The sequence below is a fragment of the Sus scrofa genome, chromosome 13 (genome assembly GCF_000003025.6).
Source record: "Sus scrofa isolate TJ Tabasco breed Duroc chromosome 13, Sscrofa11.1, whole genome shotgun sequence".
NCBI classification, from domain to species: domain Eukaryota; kingdom Metazoa; phylum Chordata; class Mammalia; order Artiodactyla; family Suidae; genus Sus; species Sus scrofa.
This window is the reverse complement of record NC_010455.5, coordinates 135,074,677-135,095,751: the sequence shown is the minus strand read 5'-3', so window position 1 is coordinate 135,095,751 and position 21,075 is coordinate 135,074,677. Positions and strand designations below refer to the sequence as shown.

The 21,075-nt window shown below is 34.6% G+C and overlaps 1 protein-coding gene across 12 annotated transcripts in view; it reads right to left on the bottom strand.

Annotated features, from left to right (window-relative positions):
* Positions 1,924-21,075, bottom strand: part of ZNF148 (zinc finger protein 148) — a 125,055-nt gene continuing 105,903 nt past the window's right edge. For 10 of the 12 annotated variants that reach the window (XM_021070212.1, XM_021070213.1, XM_021070215.1 and 7 more), the window contains 2 exons: positions 8,767-8,885; positions 6,367-8,460 (listed from right to left, as the gene is read on the bottom strand). In XM_021070212.1, coding sequence (XP_020925871.1) covers positions 6,862-8,460; positions 8,767-8,885 — 1,718 coding nt within the window. In that variant the 3' untranslated portion in view covers positions 6,367-6,861. Of the gene's footprint in view, positions 8,461-8,766; positions 8,886-16,023; positions 16,200-21,075 lie in introns of all 12 variants that reach the window. The other 2 variants (XR_002337867.1, XM_021070208.1) reach the window with 2 other exon arrangements.

Genomic DNA, 21,075 nt, shown 5'->3' with positions numbered 1-21,075 from the left:
TGAAGCCATTTGAAAATGACAAAACTATGAGTCAAAATTTACCTTTAGTTCACTTAAAACTCTTCCACTCCATTGACTCTTTATCCATCAAAGGAATATATAATTTATTCCAATGCTATATCAGGTTCATCAAAGTGAGGAGAGGGGGAATTGCCAGCACTACGAAAAAAATTTTTTTAACTCTATCCAAACATACAGTCATAGAGATCTTCATGTGCCTTTTGTGCATGATAACTGTCAAAATAAGACTTAGTAACATAACATCAATTCAAGTGGCTTCAATTTTTCCTTGTAATCTTCAGAAGGTGGGAGAACTATCAGGTAGAATTGTCTCACCACCCTTCTTCCCTACCATTCCTCACCTTTCAAGAAAAACTCCAATCTAGGAAATGGATTAATAGACTATGGGTGGTATTACTACACATAATTGGTTAAAGCACCATCCTAATAAAGTCAGGGTCCTAGAATTAACCTCTGCAAAAGCCAATTAGTTTCCATTTATCCCAAGGATCCAGACCGCAGAAAGCTTTCTTATAATGGTCACAAAATAGGGAGGGGGGGCTGGCAGAGACAAATGGATGAAAACACATTTTCACTAATGGAAACAAAAATCCCACATATAGTGATAGGTTAACTAAACCTTAAAGAAATCTTAACTAAATCTATAAAGAAAAAAGATCACATATATCCTTAGCTCTGTGTTAAAACACATTTCAAGTCTAAATAGTGGATGGCAGTAATATTTGACTCCTACATTTTAGATCTACCTAATCAATAACATTCTATACAAAGCTATAGTAAAGGCCTTACTAATTGTTACCCAACTTCTGTTTTAACAAACTGCTAATTCCATACAAACATCCTTTTTCCTCCTTTTAATATTAATCTTACCACGCTTTTAAAATATTCACCATTAGTTATTTGATTAAGAATACTGTGAAAAATTCAGCTAGGAAATTATTCATAAAACTGTATTCTGTATTTTATTTTTCAAACAGCCAGTGTCCACATTTAAAATGCAGAATTTGCAAATATAAATTAGTCTAATAATTCAATTAAAAATAAAACAACTTCCTTTAGTATCACAATACATTAAATGGTATTATAAACTCCAAATGGCAAGGTTAACTGTATGACAATAGTGCCAGAAGCTGTGAAAGTCATTAACCCTCTTAATGAATAGGTCAGTTTAAAGAACATTTCTGTGTTCCATGATTACACATGAAACAAGCTTTCATTGTATTATAAAGGCTCAGCAATTCATTAATGGCATAATATGGGATCAAGCAAAATTTTATTTTTACAATGACAATAAAAAATGCATTTACACAACAACAAAAAGTCCTCCCAATTGTTTAAAAACAATCCTATTTGGAGGGCAAAATGTAGTTTAAAATATATTGACTTACCGAATTTCAATTGCCAGGCTGCTGACTACTGATGTGAGTTTGTATTTAAAAATATCACAAATATCTTTTAACAGTGAAAATTTCAATGTGATAAGTTTCATTGCAAAGCAATTTTCACCTGAGTAGACTTTGAAATTTAGTGCTCGTATATTTGGAGGGGAGATGGGGAAGGAAAGACCCACTTGTGTCAGATACTGAGTTTGCAGCTCTTTCACACTGATTTTCCAGAGGGCTGAAGAAACATCGGCTGTGACCTTCCTGGGACACATGATGCCCCTTTTCTCCTGTAAATCTGTTTTGGCATTTTAGAAATTCTCAGTATCTCTATTTCTTAGTTACCCATTCAAGCATAGCAACCCAATTCATTCAGTTCTATACAACAGTGTCTATATTATGTACATGTTTAATTAGCAATAGGAAATAGAAAATAAAATTTACAGTGATTGAGAAAGGTCAGAAAATAGGATAGGAAAAAGTAATACTGTATAATCAGAATATTCTATTATCCTACCAGTTTCGATGACAGGGTTTTTTTTTTATTAGTTGAAATACAAAGAAGGCATAGGGGATCCCAGGAAAATAACATTATATATCAGAAAATTCAACGTGCTCCACCATCAGGATTTCCATTACACATTTAATTTCTTCTGTACAATTTTTATAAACTTGTTTTCCTTTTCAAAATCATCAGATTTCCAGATTAAATTCAGCACTACACAGTATGCCCTTGAAGTAAAATGAGGTTACCTGCTTTATTTGGATACCAAGTTCCCTTCCAGACAGCATTAAAATAAAGACAAGTAAGACTACACAGATAAAATCCAGTATAATTCAAATCCAACAATGAAAAATTTCCCCCATATTGTTGCAAAATTCTTTCTACTGAAATGCTTTGCTACAATAATAAAAAGCATACATTACATATAAAAGATACCAGTGTACTAAAAAGTGACAGAAGTGGGACTAGCAAATCCTTCAAAGCACATTATATAAATGACTAGCATTTAAAAACATTTTTCCTATAAAATGTAGGTCATATACATTTATAAATTGGCGGTTTTATTTCTAAAGCAGTGATGTGTGTGTTCAAATAGTTAGCTGTTCTGTACAGTATAATATCTACTCAATTCAAACTACAATAGGTTTGTCTTTCTTTGTATTGAAGTTGAATAAATTCATCTGATCAGCTGAGAAATCAAGGTTGAAAAATAAGTATCTAAAAATCAAAGTAGAAAGTTGAGAATTATTGAAATGTAGCTATGAACTATGAAGAGAACTATTTCACAATGGAGCTGAAGTCACCTCAAAACTTATGGGCTTGAATCTAAAACAGAAACAAATATTAAAATTCAAAGCAAACCACAAAGTTAGATAGCAGTACAGAAGCAGGAAAAAAAAACACACCCCCTTCCTTCAGTGTGATGGGCACTAAGTTTTGCGGTCTTCCTCCATCTTGCAGAAGAGTGGTAAGGCCATTCAATGCTTAGTGAAAGTGAGTACAGATGAAGTCAGATTTAGCCTGTCTCCCCTGCAACTTCAATTATGCTGTGTAAACAGTGTTACGTTCCAATAGGAGGAACAATGGAATTTGCTTATAAAAACTGATTAAAGATAATCATTATTAAATGAAATAAAGATAATAACTCTGAAATGTTTTTAGAACTTTCCTGATGCTACTTGTAAAGTTAGCACTGCTATGTATTATTGCTTACATACAGTACAACATCATATGCCTTCTAACATAAAGCAGTACTGTGATTTGTTTGTACATATTTACAGATTCTTAAAAACAAGCTGTAAAAACATTACATACTTTCAGACAATACAAATTAGCACATTGGTACTCACTTCAAAACAAATGGAATGCATAACATTAATAAACATCATAAAGGAAGACTCACATAAAAGTCCTTGATTGTCAAGACACGTTTATATATAAACTCTAACTGTGCAGAATTAAAGATTCAATCATAGGTACATCCTTATTTGATGAACCATATTTACAGCATGGTATTGCATAAAAAAATAAAATAATGTTTACAGGGTTTTACTTTTTTATCCATTGGATTAAAGAAAGCAACAAACACAACAAGAAATGTTTGTCTGCTTTAGTTTGTTTCCTACCAAAGTTTAAGTGAAAAAAGGAAACATGGTTTTTATTTGCAGAATATAGCAAAAACAACTGGAAAATTATTTCCCTGAAATAAAGCAATTTGAAACGGAAAAAGTTTAAATTAAATTGCAGAGTCAAAAAGTTTCTCATTGATTATAATAGTGCTTCTTCAAGTAAATATACTGTGAAAAAAACAAGTTCTAGTTTAAAATGTTCTAAGAAATGTAGTTTTACAGTAATGCCTACTTTTAAAGTTTCCCGGCTTTTTTTTTTTTTTAAACAGCCCTTTTAAAAACCCAAATTAATAAAATGAAAGAAGTGGCAAAAGATCTAACCTAGCTGGCACTTTGCAAGTTTCTCTGGTCTGTGGAAATGAAAGCCTACCCTGAGCATAAAGCCTCTTTTGCCTCTCAAAACGAGAAAATTACCCCACCACTGACAGTCCTCAGCCAGAGCTAAAAGGATGGATTTCTATGGTACCAACTAGAAAACCTGCAAGTAGATCCAAAACATTTAAGAGCCACTTCAAATATTCTGAACCAAATGAAACGTGTGCAGTAAAGCACACACTTTTGAAGATGTTTAGGAGTCATTAATTACTTCATCTAATATGATCTCTTTCCAATCTTCAAACATGAGGACAGGTCCTAAGAAAGCACACCTCACCCATGTTTCACTAAACTTAAGGGCACAAGAGCCTGTTTTCTTCACCGAGAGAAAGGAAAAAAAAAAAATTGCAAAAGGTATCTTATATCCTCAATATTCTGATTTAAAGCAGCACAAAAGGCTACTTGCTTTCTCTCTTAATGCCCAGATAGAAATTAAGTAATTTTCTGAACCAAAGTAGGGAAACTCAAAATGCTGAGATGTTTATCATATAATGATAATACAAGGTAACTCTGGTAGGCATGTAGAATTTCACAGTAAGAGAGCAGTGACTATGCTTAAGTGGTAAGTCAGAATTATGCCGAAGTATCATTTATCTCAAAAATGCTTATAATGTGGTAGAAAAGTCTGCCATTATGTAGATGTAAAGAAATGTGTTGAACACAGGAATGCAACACCGGAACTTCTGCTTGCAGCAGAGCCACATTCTAAAAACTGCGCTGGTGATGGTAACACAAACAAAAAAAACCTTTCTTCTGCACAAAGTTCTCAACAGAGCAGAAATTCTGATCAGGCTTACAAACCCTCAAAACTCAGGAAATAAACGCCTACTATCATCCAATAGTAGTATGAGAAAAACACAAATGCCCACCTAAAGAGAGCGCAGTTCCACCGTTAACATCTCGCCTGAATGAAGCCTTCTTGAGGTTGTGATGTGTGACAAGACACACTATTCTTAAAGAGTCCGTAATGGCAGAACTTAAATATCTACTTCAAAGAAGTCTAAAATTCTTGAAAAATTTGGCAGCAAAAAAAAAGCTGTCAAATGGGAAAATCAGTATTTCAAGCAAAGTTTAATAACCAAAGTATAGAGGAAACCACATGAAACATAATTTATATTCCTTATCATAAAACACCGATATATTCAAAATAAATGTAAAAGATGGTAAGGGTGAATATTTCTTTGTTCTCTTTCTTTATGAGAACAGTCTTGGGTAACATTAAATTAAAGAAAAAATAATTTAAATGTATAACATTCTATTCTGAAACAAAGACTGCAGATCTAGAAGGCCAATAGAAAAGTTAAAATGGAAATTAACAATAAAGTTTCATCTTCCAAGGGTATTTATTTTAGGTTATCTCTGGTACTATATCAGTAGGTGCACTGTGACAAAGATAGATGGTGGAGATTTAAAATAAAAAAACCAAAAAGTTGGAACAAATTAAAGAGGATAATAAAATTAATATAACTACTGTTATTTTCCAAAAATTAAAATTGTCCAATGTGTAACTCAAATCATCATTCTTTAGAAAAGTATATATATAATATGTATATCTATAAAAGCACTATTTATTGTACCATGCTGTATTAAGACAAAGTATTAAAAAAAAAACATTCATGGTATAAGGATAAAGTCTGTAGTTTATTTAGATTTTGAAATGCAACAAAAAGTTTCCGATCACTCATCTAGCTGAAAAAGAAAATTGTAGTTACTAGAATTAGTAAACACTTTTGGTTTGTAAAATTGTAATGAGCAGTGTTCATTAAAAAGTAACTTAAGATAAAATAAGCAATTAAAATGCCCATTTCTTTAGTTTCTCTGGATACTGCTTAATTATCCAATCTATCAAGATTCTAGAAAGAGAAGGATTAAACCAGGTTTTACAGTTCCAAAGGTATTCAATTTCCTTTTATTGCCAAAAATTAAAAGTTTCAATTATGAGATGATTATGACACAACCATATCAAACCTAAAAATCTAATTATTTTTTACTTTGAGAAATCAAAAATACCAAATAGATTCTAAGTGCTCTATGTTAACTGAAGTGTATATGTAAAGTAAAATACAATTAAGCTTTAAAACGTGGAATATACATTTTGTGTAAGCATTATGTTCTTGGGAATGTAATCTACAGAATATCTTTTTACTAAACTTCAAAACCTTGATACCTGCACATGAAAAATCATAAAAAATATCTAGGTACAACTGTACAAAGAAACTGACACCAATACGCATACTTCCGTAGAGAAGTGAATGCTTCAACAGCTACGTATTTTGGTAACAGTTTTGAAAGTATGCATATCTTAAAAGTAATTAGGCTTTTAAATAGTGGAGTCTTAGACTATCAGGTTTTTATTACTTTTTTCCTCAAAAAAAAGTCAATATAATGCAAAATGAAAATCAAGGGTATATGGCATATTATTTTTTTTAAAAGGTGGTTTCTTGGTTTCTTTTTTCCCCCCCATAGGACACACTAATTTATTTAAGCCATAATCTCTTGACATTTAAACTTTTAAGTTCACGCTATCTGTAAAGTATACTCAGATTCCCTGCTGAAGTGCCATGACTACACTGAAAAACTCAGAAACAGTATGAGTAAATTTCACACAATTACTAATCTCCTAAGAATGTACAATGTTATCAGTTAGGAAACAATTGTGCGAAAGTCTTTTTTTTTTTTTTTTCCTTTTAAACTTGGTGTGGGTGGAATAGCAAGTTTCTGATCTAAAACAAGTAATGCATTGCTTCTATAAAGGTGACAACATGTAAGGCAGTTCAAAGAATGCTGACTAACCAAACAAAATGCAGTTATTGGATTATCTTGCTATTCACATCAGCTTAACTTGTTATAACGCATTGCTCTTAAATCTGTACAGCACTCCATTTTACACAAAGTAACCCCACTCTTGCTTAATCTGTTCTAAAGTGCCAGTATTATTTACACAATTTTTTTAGCCAAAAGTCTGGCCAGTTGTGGCATCAGGTGAGGATGTCATCCCAGCTCTATTATCATTTACATTCACCAAGGGAAATTCTGGAAATTCAGCACTTGTCCCTGGTCCCCGAAGGTTCACCTGTCCATTGGCAGTGCTAAACTGAGTAGCTATTCCAGCTCTGGATCCATGATATGGAGCACGGAAGGGCTGTTCAAAAGAGCTCATTTGGTAAGCTTGGTGGACAGGCTGAGCCTCAGCTTTCTTCTGAGAAGTCACTTGATCCAAAAAGTCCTGTGTTGATGTGGCAGAAGCATGGTTTGTCTCATCACCTGAAAAGGGAAATGAGTGCTGTGAATCACCAACTATTAGTCCAAAGTGGGACTTATCCGGAGTTGTTCTTAGTGGAGAATTCATTCCTGATCGAAAGCTATTGATGGGCATGGCTGCATAGACTTGCTTGTCTATGGAAGAGAATGCTGGCTGATTTGGAAGGGTCTGGTTATCAGTCACAAAGTTAAGGCTCGGGCTATTCAAATAGGCATCATTTTGGCTAGTTCTGTCCAAAGCCTGCTGCAGAAACTTTGAGTATTCCTGCAACATGTTGGCTTTATCTGATGAGGATGCTTGGGAGCTTGATCCAACATTCTCCGACTGGGTGACCTCAGGTACTTCTGAAGAATTTATTGATATGCTAGAAGTCACCTCAGTGTCTGCAACACTGAATGATATCTCATGCTGTCCATTAGCTTTATGGGAATAATGATCCAACAGAGTCTGCAGTACCTCATCTGGAATAACATTTTTGTCGTGATTACTCTTTATCTCCACATTCAGTGCCTGTGAATCTAATATGGATGCTGTGGTACTCTCATCAATGACACTTGCCACAGCTGCCTGTGTCACAGAAGGCTGAGAAGCTATGGTACCCACATTCAGCGCATACTCCCTACTGTTGTTACTTGCTGCTTGAAGGTATCGCTTCTTCTTCAGAAATTGCATGGCATCATCATAATTAGTGCTGCTGTGCACAGGTTTACTGGGCCCCTCTTGCAAATTGTCAACCTGGTCAATGTCAGCATTGCCTTCTGAGTCCAGTAAAGCTTGTTTGTCCACAAGTTCAAAAGCATACTTTGAAACTTTGCTCTCTTCATATGTGGATAAAGGCGAAATTGTTTGATTTTGCTCCAGTGGCTGTTTCAGACTTCTCTTACTATTAATTTTTTTGAGAACCAACTTAGGGGGATGTATTTCTCCTGATGCATCTTCCAAATGCGAGCCCCCAACCGAAGAATGTGGCATTTCAACAGCATACTCTGCTACCATATACTCGTCTTTTACTTTAGTACTTGAGGAGTAAAGAGGCAAGTAATCATTTTTGTCTTTCTTCAGGTCAGATTTGTCCAAAGAACTTTCTTTATCCATCCCAGACGATTTTTTCTCAGTTTTCTGCCTTTTCTTTTTTGGCAGTGAATTATCTTTTGGTGACGTAGAAAAGCCAGAATCTTCCTCGGATGTCAGAAGGCCACCTTTGATGGCACATCTGTTTAGTTTTTTGTCATGATTTTCATGGCACATACGTTTATGTTTCAATACACGATCCGTTCTGGAAAAATACTGTTGCATTCAAAGTTTGGAAGTGAATTTTTTGTTTTAGTTTGTGTTTTGGTGAACCAAGAAAAGAAAAGAAAAAAAGCAATTAATATATAGATAGATATAAGTGTAGTAATACAAGCAATTACAAATTAATTTACAGAGCCAACTGAATATTATGGATCTAATCAACCACAGTAATTAGAAAGTTCTTCAAATAGTAACATTTTCTAATTTATTAGAGTTATTTTATAATTTAATTTCAGACAGACTTTCAATGTCAATCATACCTCCATAAAGTGATTTTAAAAAAAACAAACCATCTCTTACCTGTAAACAGTATTCACACTGGTAAGGTTTTTCTCCACTATGAGTTCTCTTATGCCTTTCCATATGATATTTTTGAATGAATCTCATACCACATTCATCACAGCGAAATGGTTTTTCACCTAATACATAATACAGAAAGTTTAAAACAAAATATTATAAAATAATGCATTACTCCATCACAAGAATCTTTAAAATAGCTCTGAACTTTCCCCAACTCTGTTTTTTTGTCTTTTTAGGGCCACACCTGCAGCATATGGAAGTTCCTGGACTAGGGGTTGAATCGAGGCTTCAAGTGAGGCCTACACCACAACTACGGCAACATCAGATCCAAGCCACATCTGTGACCTATGCAGCAGCTTGTGGCAACAATGGACCCTGAACCCACTAAGCAAGGTCAGGGATAGAACCCACATCCTCAGAGACAATATCGGGTCCTTAATCCACCAAGCCACAACAGGAACTCCTAGAAATTAAGTTTTAAAAGTAAGCTTTGTTTATATTGATTCTCTTTTGCTCAACTTGAACCTACATTTTTCATGCCCTTTTGGGTCCAATGAATTGAGTGCTATTAATATGGACACACAACCCCCATTCTATTCCCCAATTTAAAAAAAAAAATCACATAAAGACTTCTTAGCTTTAAGAAACCAGTACTATGAAGATCTAAAAGAGTTTTTACTGATAAAGCCACGACTAAGTAAACCGAAGGGTGCGACAGAAGTTATCTTGAATAATGCTTGTCTGGGAAACTACTGTTTCTGCTTTTCATATATTCAACAAAATTTTACTGAATATTTCTCCTCTATCCAGTGATCAGACATATCACTTGTCTTCAAAGAGTTTATCACATAGCTGGGAAAACAAGATACAAATATTATAAAGAAACAACTAACAAAACTATATCCAGCTCTGGTTTACCTTTACATCTTTATATCCCACTAGTTCTCTTAACTTTCTCCTCCAGCCAAATTAAAGAACCTACCACCTCAAGCCTTCCTACTTCTTCTGCCTTGAGTCACACTGCTCCTTCTGTCAGGAATGCCCATCTCTGTGTTCAGGTAACTACATTCCCCTAAGGCCCAACCCATCTCCCATGTGCTACTGTGCCCTATTCTCCCAGAGGAAAGGTATCCTGATCTTCTTTAACTTCCCACAGAACTTCAGCTGTACCTCTCCTGTGACACTCATTACTTTCATCTCAGTAATTATTTCACAAAACTCTATTCTCTTACTAGATTACATTTCTTTAGGTCAGAATCTGAGCCTAAATGATCTTTGTGTAGCTCAAAATACTTTGGGCAATTTTTAAGTACCACAAGAATGACATACATGATTATTACAATGGATTATTAGTGGGCAAAAATGTTATTATGAGCTGGCATGATTTGGGAAAGCTTCTTGGAAGTGTTAGAATCTAAGCTGAGTAGGCCTTAAAGAGCTTATGTGTATGTAATTAAAGTCAAGGAAAGAAAATATAGGAGATAATAACAGCAAATAGGAGTTTAGATAAAATAAAATATACAGGAGAAATGGTACCTAAGAAGAGAATTTAATTTGGCAACAAGTTATTTGAAACTTTCAGGAATGCAACTTCTGCAACTGCTATGAAGTTACCAAATTGTAGGGCTGAAGGGACTCTGCAACTAGCTTTCAAACTGGGCACTTGGGTGGCAGCGGCGGGGGAGCCGGGGGGGAGGTTTCCAAAGAGGGCCCCAAAAGCTGATGTTGGTGGCAAATCTAAGCTTGCCACCCAAAATTCTGAGTAAAAACTCCAAGGGGTTGGAGGTTAGAATGAGAACCTAACACAACTAATCTAAACCAATTTACCTATTTTACAAAAAAGAAAGTCCAGAAAAGTTAAGGTACTTGTCCAAGGGGCTAATGAGTGAATAACTAATGAAGCAATGAAAACTGGGAGAGAAGACCACTTACTGAGCAAGTCTGGAAGTGAAAGAAATAAAAGAAAAGCAATAAGAAGTAACAGGAAGCAATCCGCTCAAGATTAAGTATTGTTAAGGATGGGGAGATGGATTTATTTAAAGGCAAAGAAAGAGCCAGTGAAGAAGAGAAACTGAATATGAATACTGAACTAACGGTGAAATGGAATATTATGGTGAATAAGCAAAAGAACAAGATCCCAGAGGAACTAGGATGAAAAGGGAGGGAGGGTACACGTATTATTTTTAAAAGAATAGGTACATATTTTGAAATAAAGATGTCAATGTTAGAACTCATTAATAGAAGTTAAAGTCATTTTTTAAAAGTGAGAAAGGATAAAAAGAGAAAATTAGTGAATCTGATTAAAAGTCAATTAATTCTGCATGCTATTCATGAACTGGAAGACTTCAATACTGGTAATAATGGTAATACACCCATTGCTCAAAGCAGAAGCTGACAACCTGGTCCTAAAATTCATATGGAGATACAAAGGATCCAGAACAGCTAAAACAATTTTGAAAAATAAAAACTAAGTAGGAAGACTCAGACTTCCCAACTTCATAACTTAGCAAGCTACAGTATTAAGTAAGATAGTGTGGTAATGGCATCAGGATAGACATATACATCAAGGAATAGAATTGAGAGTCCAGAAATAAACCTTTACACTTACAGTCAACTGACTTTCAACGTAAGTGCCAAGACATTTCAATGTGGAAAGAATATAGTCTTTCAGCACTGATACTGGGAAAATGTGATACACATGTGGAAAAGAATGGAGGTGGACCCCAACCCCACGTGTATACAGAAATTAACTCGAAATGGATCATAGGCCTATGAAAACTAAAACTATAAAACTCTTGGAAGAAAACACAGGAATAAAACTTGATTTGGGATGAGGCAATGATTTCTTAGATATACTACAAAAGCACAAGCAGCCAAACAAAAAATAAAACATGCCTCATCAAAATTAAAAACTTTTGGAGTTCCCGTCGTGGTGCAGCGGAAGCAAATCCGACTAGGAACTACAAGGTTGCGGGTCCCACCCCTGGCCTTGCTCAGTAGGTCAAGGATCCAGCATTGCCGTGAGCTGTGGTGCAGGTAGCAAACACGGCTCGGATCCCACTTTGCTGTGGCTGTGGTGTAGGCCAGCGGCTACAGCTCCAATTAGACCCCTAGCCTGGGAACTTCTATGTGCCGCGCGAGTGCAGCCCTAAAAAGAGTTAAAAAAAAAAAAAAGAAAAAATTAAAAACTTATGTGCTTCAGAGGACACTATCAAGAAAGTGAAATGACCAAATGCTGTAGCAGCTGCTGTGGGAAATAGTTTAGCAATTCTTCAAAATGTTAAACACAGAATTACCATACAAGACAACAGTTCTACTCCTAGGTATATACCTCAAGGTCTTGAAAACAGGGGGTCACTCTGAGATTTGCATACCAGTTGCTCAGAGCAGCATTATTCACAACATTCAAAAAGATAGAGCAACCCAAGTGTGGAATGGATAAACAAAATGTGATATATACAGACAGTGGAATATAATTCAGACATAAAAAGGAATAAAATTCTGATACAACATGAATGAACCTTGAAGAAACTATGCCAAGTGAAAGAAGCCAGACACAAAAAGGACAAATACTGAGTGATTCTATTCATATGAGTTATCTAGAGTAGGTAACCAGAGGGACAGAAAGTAGAATAGAGGTAACCAGGGACTGATGGAGAGAGGAAAGGGGAGTTACTACTTAGTGGCTATAGGTTTTGTTTGTGTACAATACTGTTACACAACGTTGTAAATGTACTTCAAGTCACTAAACTGTTTGCTTGAAAATGATTAAAACGATAAACTTCAAGTTATGGTTTATTTTAAAAAGTGAAAAGACAATCCATGGAATAGGATGAAATATTTGCTAATCATGTCTGAAAAGGGATGTGTATCCAGTACATTAAAAATCATACCTGAAAGGGATGTGTTTCCAGTACATTAAAAAAAACTCTCACGACTCAATAGAAAAAAGACAAATAATCAAATTTAAAAACAGGCAATGGATTTGAGTGGACATTTCTCCAAAGAACATACACAAACAGCCAATAAAAGATGATCATGAAAAGATGTTCAATATCATTACTCACTTAGGAAATGCAAATCAATACGAGTTACCACTTCACATCCACTAAGATGGTTAAAATTAAAAAAAAAAAAAAAAAAAAAAAAAAAAAAAAAAAAAAAGACAGTAACCAGTGCAAAAAAACTGAAACCCACATACTTGGGTGGTAAGATTGTAAAATGGTGTAGTTGCTTCAGAAAACAATTTTGTAGATCCTTAAAATGTTTAAGAGAGTTACCATGTGACTGGACAATTCCACTCCAAAGCATATACTCTTTTAAGTATGGAAATCCAAACAAAAAATAAATATTCGTAACAGTATTATTCATAATGGCCCCAAAGTGAAAACCCAACTTCCCTCAACTGATAAATGAATAGACAAAATATGGTATATTCATACATGAAATGTTACTCAGCTATAAAAAAGAGAAGTACATGCTACAACATGAATGGACCTTTACAACATTATACTAAGTGAAAGGAGCTAGACCAAAAAAATAAATAAATAAATAAAGGAACCACCTCCTGTATGATTCCATTCATATGAGTCATATAAAATGTCCAAAACAGGAAAATCCAGAGAGACAGAAAGTAGATTAAAGATTGCCTAGAGCTGGGAGGAATAGGTACGGGACTTGAGAATGATGAAAGTTGTTCTAAATACTAGATTGTGGTGACAGTTGTACGATTCTGGGAATACACTATAAACCTCTAAAGGGTGGGGTTTTTAGTACTGTGAATTATATGTCAATAAAGTTGTATTTTTTTATTTTTTTTATTTTTTTTTACTTTTTAGGGCTGCACCTGCAGCATATGGTAGTTCCCAGGCTAGGGGTCAAATCAGAGCTACAGCTGTCAGCCTATATATCATAGCCACAGCAACAAGGGATCTGTGCTGCATCTGTGACCTACACCACAGCTCAAGGCAACACTGTAATCTTAACCCACTGAGTGAGGCCAGGAATCAAACCCGCATCCTCATGAACACTAGTCAGGTTCATTACTACTGAGCCACAGTGGGAACTCCCTAAAGTTGTAATTTTAATACTGCATGTTAACACAACTGACGCCATGCAAAGTGAACTAGAAATTACTTCTGCCCTCCAGGACTAGCGATTAAAGTCAAGTTAATTAACTGGAAAAAATCATATTTAAGTTATTTGCTACATACTAGTAGATGATCAAGAATTTACAGCTTATTTAACTAGAAGCAACAAATCTACTTAAATAGAGAAAAGGAACAATAATGCCTTAAAAGTAACTTGTACAAATGTTCCTTTGCTGCTAAAAAACAAAAACAAAGACAATAAATAAATAAATAAATAATAATAAAAAACAAAGCAAAAAACAACTTTCATACCCCCCTTAAAAAGAACAATTATGATGGCTAAGTAAGCCAGAGATGATGTAAACACAAATTCATCTTCTACTGTCATTTATTTTTTGATTAATCACTTCTGTTACCTTATGTGTAATCCTTTGTCTTTTGTCCTCCTTTAGTATTTATTGCCCCCCCTTTTTTACTCTACCATCTTTCTTCATATCTTTTTCTCCCTCTCTTATTGTTCTCTCTTCTCTCTCTCCTTTTAAACTAGCCACTACAGAAACAATACTTTTTACATACACACAATGGCATATTACTCAGCCATTAAAAGGAAAGAAATAACGGCATTTGCAACCAACATGGATGGACCTAGAAATTATCATGCTAAGTGAAGTTAGTCAGACAGTGAGACACCAACATCATATGCCATCACTTATGTGTGGAATCTAAAAAAAGGACACAATGAACTTCTTTGCAGAACAGATACTGACTCAGATTTGAAAAACTTATGGTTTCCAAAGGAGACAGGTTTGGGGGTGAGGAGATGAGCTGGAGGTTGGGGATGGAAATGCTATAAAATTGGTTTTTGATAATCATTGTACAACTATAAATGTAATAAAATTCATTGGGTAAAAAAAAAAAAAAAAAAAGAAATGGCATGAGGGTTTACCCTCTGAAAATCTCTTTAAGTTTTGTCATTTAAGACTCCTTGTTTGTTTATGGTTTGGATTACATACTTAAAATTAGGTTCCAAAGAAATCAAAACAATATAGAGATGTATATAGGAAAAAAATTTTCTCCTATCTTTGTCCTCCATAGGTGACTACATTCACGTGGATGTTCCTTCCAGGGTTTCTTGACACAAGCAAAAGCAAAAACAAGCACATATTCCCTTTTTAATTTTTTCCTCTCAGTGTCCTGCATCTTTCTTTTTTTCGAAATTCAGCAGCCTGGAAATCTTAGCAGAAAAAGTTTTATCTCATTTGTTCTGACAGCTGATATCTTTCCCTGGTGGATAAACATAAAATTTATTTAACCATTCCCTCATTATTTCCAAACAATTTTTATTATAAATAATGCTGTAATAGATACCTTGTCAATACATTAATTCATACATTTGCAGATACATCCATAGGATAGAATCTCAAGAACACAATTCCTGATCAAATAATAAATCTATTTGTGATTTTGAAACACACTGCCAAATTGGTCTCCACAGATGTTAATCTGTATCCCACCGACCATGTATCAGTAGCTGTTTTCCAATAAAATTGCCATATACTACTACATTGTTACACTTCATAAAGATAGCAAATCTAACATGTGAAAAAAACAGTATTTCAGTATGAGGTTGATCATCTTTTATGTCATTTTCTATGAACTGCATCCACATATCTTTCACCTATTTTTTTTTTTTTTTTACTAGGTTGTTGGTCTTTTTCTTTAACGATTTGTAAGAGCTTTATTAAAGAGACGTGGTCACTTGTCTGTATGCGTTCTGAGACTTCTTCCTGGTCTTCTTTTCTATTTTTAAATAGTGGGAGTAGAGTTGTTTGGCTACTAGGTGTTTTAATTGAGTATTATTTAGAAAGAAGTTTCCCATATAAAAATTTGTCCATATTTTTAACGACACATATATAGTTTCATCCTTTACATTAAATCTGATACATCTGGAGTTCATCCTGAGGTAGAATGTGAGCTTATAGATAAAACTCTGTTTTTCCAACATCATTTACTGCAAGATTCAGCTTTTCTTGATCACATTTTTAATCATTATCATATACTAATACTAATAAGTTCCATGGGTCTATTTCTAGATCTTCTATTCTTTGGACTATTAATAAGCAAAACCAACATGTTTTAATTATTAAGACTTTATAATATACTTTACCATCTAGGAGGACCAATCCCCCTAATTGCTCTTCTTTTGTTTTTCTCTGGTTTGTCTTGTTTGTCCACTTTCCAAATCACTTCTGAATTAGCTTGGCTAGTATCTGGGGGAGTTGCCTGAAATTTTTATGTTAACTTACAGAAAATTGATATACTTTATGATGCTGACTCTTCTCACTGAAAAAAAAGGGGGGTGGGGAGATAGTTTTGTTTTGTGTCCTCAATAATATTTTAATAATTTCTTAATATGGAATTTTCCACAATTCTAATTGTCAATATTTTTTTAAAAAGAGTGTTTTCTTTCATTTTTATCTTCTACCATATGTGCATACACGTACAAAGAATATGGTTTTCTGCAATTTTAATGAATTTGCAGGGCTGCGGTCATTCTTCAGTTGACTTTCATGTGTTTTCCAAGTTTACAATAATATTGTTTGCAAAAATAGGTTGTTTTACCTGTAACATTTTTCTCTTGCCTAATTTTGCTGACTACTATTCTCAAATATTATGTTAAAAAGTAGCAGAGATAATGTGCTCTGTATTTTTCCCAATTTTGCTATGTCTCTTGAATGGAAAATAAAATAACTGATACATATTTCCTTAAGAAACATGAAAATCTTAAATGAAATTTCTTTAGGAGCAAATCCATTTCTTGTTTTTTCCTTAAGGACCAGAGCCCCTCTGCTGGAAAACAAAGATAGTCTATACAGCACTTGAGTGATTTTAAGATTAACAGGAAAAGCTTACCTGAAAAATACCAAGAATTTCGTTAACTACTGTTTACAATTCAGGAAAGCAATAACATGGTGAAGAAGAAACAATATCACCGAGCACTCATTGGTGTTGGAATTTTCCAATACCCAAGGAGTCTGGAGTTTTAATTGTAATGGCTATTGGTGAGACCACACATTTCCCCCACTGCAGTGTTTCTCTCTGGTAACTTCGACACTGCACACAATGAGCTGCTTATATGTAAGCATTCTTACTAAAATACATTGGTAATTACTGGGGCAAATGATATCCAAGAAACTGATAAAGACATAAGCTGTATGCATAAACTAGCTCACTATGACTTGACATATTTATCTGATTTTTGGTAGTTCCAACTAACACACTTCTTTATGAGTTATGAGCACTGCAGAAGCCCTTCTACACTTTCTCCATTAGTAATTAATTACTACACTGATTTTCAAGAAATCATTCATTTTACCTTACCTATGAAATTCACATGAATGAGGTCATACAGTATGTATTCTTTTATCTCTGGCTTCTTTCATTCAATGTTACACATTTAGATTTATCTACAATGTTATGTTTAGTATTCCATCATATGAATGTACTACAATTTATTCTTCCAACTCCTGATGGCACTCTGCATTGTTCCTAGCTTTGGGCTATTCATAATAATGCCACTTTAACATTCTGATACATGTCTTTTGGTGAATATATGTATACTATATAAGAAACTAGGAGTGTAATGAAAGATCACAGAGTTTGTGTATGTGCAGCCTTGGTAGATAGTGTTTACTAAAATGGATATGCCAATCTGACACAACCACCAGTATAACTGGAACTTGTATAGAGTTCCAATTGCTCCACATCCTTTCAAGGACAGTCATTCCTTTAACATCCAGTAACCAAGTAGTCACTTAGATCTAGAAATCCCCTGGCATAGAATATAATCTGTGGGTGCCAAAACTGAATCAACCACAGATCATGCAGTATTTCTGATTTGTGGTTGGCTGAATCCACAGATGCAGAATGGCAAATTCAGAGGGGCTACTGCATTTTGTACTACCTGTATTTCTCATTTTAGCCATTGTGGAGTGTGTCCAAGTGGTATGAGACTGCAACCTTAAGTAATTTTCCTGATGGCTAATGAAGTTGAGTACCCTTGCATTATGTTTTCTGATCATCTGGGTATCCCTCTTTGGTGTGTATTTAAGTATCTGTTCAAGCATTCTACACTCTTTTCTATTAGCTTGTGTTTTTCTTAATAGATTAGTAGGAATTATGTACATAATTATGAGACTCAGATTTCACTTTCTTAATGATGTCTCTAATGAACAAAAGGTCTTAATGTTAATGCAATCCAATTTATTTTTTCTATTATGACTAACACTTTCTATATACCATCTAAGAAAGGTTATGTCCCGCAAATCTTTTTTCTATATTTTCTCCCTGTGATATTGTCTACTGATGTCTTTTATTCCACTAACTTTCTCTTTTACCACCTCTATTAGTCCACTAAACCTATATGTTATGTTCTCTATATCAACTACCATATTTTTCATTTTAGAATTCTTTGGTAAAATTCTCCATCTTTTCATATCTTTCCTGTCTTTTCTATTATTTTCATAAACATATTAGTCACAGTTTAAATTTTAAAGCCCTTCTCTGATAACTCTAATTATCTAGATTGCCCAAGAGATTGTTTTTTATTATTTTTTTTCTCTTGCCTTTCTGTGAGTCCAACCAATCACTTAGTATGCACTGTAATTTTTGACTAAATGCAAAAAACAGTGTGTATTAAAAAAAAAATCTACAGGCTCTGGATGATGCTATCTTCTATTCAAGAGGGTTCACTCTTTTTCTGAGCACATAGTGTGGGAGTTGATAACCCGTATCTCCCGATGGATTAAGCCAACTTGAGGCTGGGTTATTTTATACCAAAACACTGGCTTTTTAAAAGAAGAAATGCTTTTTCTCTTGCCCATTTCCTGCCTACTCTTAAAAATCACCAGTGACAAGCAAACTGCCTTAGCACTTTAAAACTTAATACCAAGAATGATGCCACAGTTGCAGCCCCCCCAAAAAAAAAAAAAAAAGACAGAAGTTTTTAAAATAAAGAAAAACTTAGTACCAAGAATGATACACATTTACAACAGTAGCTCTAAATTTTTACATAACCTATTTTCTCTGATATTATCAGGTCTATATGAATTTCATTATGTACTTTCAGATTACTCAATATGAATGAGGGTCTTTGCTTATTGAGAAAGCACCATTAATTTAACATATGATGTGATTAAGAACATTTTAACTGTTGCAAGCAAAGAAGGAATCTGATAAATTATAATACATAATTAAAATCAATAAAAGGCACAAGCTAAAGATATTTTTAAAAGGTAATTTATTTTCCACATGATGTAAGTTATACTAAATTCTTTCAGTGCTTCAGTTTGGTACTAAACACTGACTTATGTGAAATTTACAGCTTAACCAGTTTTTTTGATAATAGATGTTATGCAAGAATACTTTATATCTACTGAATATAAAAAAATAATTCATACTGTTTTTTGAAATATATAATAAAACTTATGCTCAAGTGCAATATTTTTGGCAAATTTTTGTTTTTGGATAGTTCTGCATATTTCAGAAAACGCATTACTGTAAATTACCCATTTTACTCATTTTGCACTCTAGTTAAAAATATTATGTTAATATTGTATTTAAAAATAAAACTAAATGTGACATTATCTTGGAAAATACCAAGAGGTATATTGGTTTTAAGAAAACAATACTTTTCTATCAATCTGAAAAACAACTCTATGGTGGAAAAAAAACACAAATCACACTGCCAATATATAAATAAACATGTAAAGAATATTCAAAACTCAACAGTAAGAAAACAGTAAAGAAATCTGCTTTTTTTAAATGGGCAAAAGAACTGAAGAGACACTTCACACACATCCCATCAAAATTTGTATATGTACATGCAGAAAGCAAATAAGCACATGAAAAGATGTTCAACATGTTTGTCCTTAGGGAAATGAAAATTGAAACCATATCGAGGTATTAGTACATACCTATTAGAATGGCTAAAATAGGGAGTTCCTATTGCAGCTCAGTGGTAATGAGCCCAACTAGTATCCATGAGGACGTGGTGGGTTCAATCCCTGGCCTCACTCTGTGGCCATGAGATCCAAGGTTGCCATAAGCTGTGGTGAAGGTCACAGACATGGCTTGGATCCCACATCGTATGACTGTGCTGTAGGCCGGCAGCTGCAGCTCCGATTTGACCCCTAGCTTGGGAACCTCCATATGCTGCAGGTGTGGCCCTAAAAAGACAAAGAAAGGAGTTTCCATCACGGCTCAGCAGAAACGAATCTGACTAGCATCCATGAGGACACAGGTTCCACTGCTGGCCTCAATCAGTGGGTTAAGGATCCAGTGTTGCCGTGAGCTGTGGTGTATGTTGTAGGCACAGCTCGGATCTGGCATTGCTGTGGCTGTGGTGTAGGCCAGTGGCTACAGCTCTCATTCAACCACTAGCCTGGGAACTTCCATATGCCACAGGTACGTCACAAAAAAATAAAATAAAAAGACCAAAAAAATGGCTAAAATAAAGAAATGTGGCATTGCCAAGTGCAGCTGATGATGCAGATCAAATGGAACTCTCATAAATTATGATGGGAATGCAAAAATGGTACAATCACTTTGGAAAAAAGTTTGGTGGTTTCGTATAAAATTAAACATTCACTTACCATATGACCCAGCAATTCTACTCCTAGGTAGTTCCCCAAATGTCATGAAAATATATTTACAAAAATGCTGTATGCAAATTTTTATAACACATGTTTATAGAAAATTTTTTCTTAAACATCAAACATTGGTAACAACCCAAATATACCTCAACTGGGGAATGGATGCACCGCCTGTGATATATCCATACAATAGAACCTTGATCAATAACAAAAAAATTACTTATGCATCAACAACAGAGATGACTCTCAAATGCACTAGGATGAGTGGAAGAAGCCAGACTCAAAAGGCTACATACCATTTGATTCAATTTATACGACATTCTGGAAGAGGCAAAACTAGAGAGACAGAAAAACATATCAGCGCTTGCTACAGGATGGGGGTAGCGGAGGGGCTGACCTTAAAAAATACAGGGTAGGAGTTTCCACTGGGCACAGCAGGTTAAGGATCTGGCATTGTCTCTGTGCTGCCATGGATTCAATACCCAGCCCGGTGCAGTGGGTTAAGGATCAGGCGTTGTCACAGCTGGCATAATTCACAGCTGCAGCTGAGATTCTATTCCTGGCCC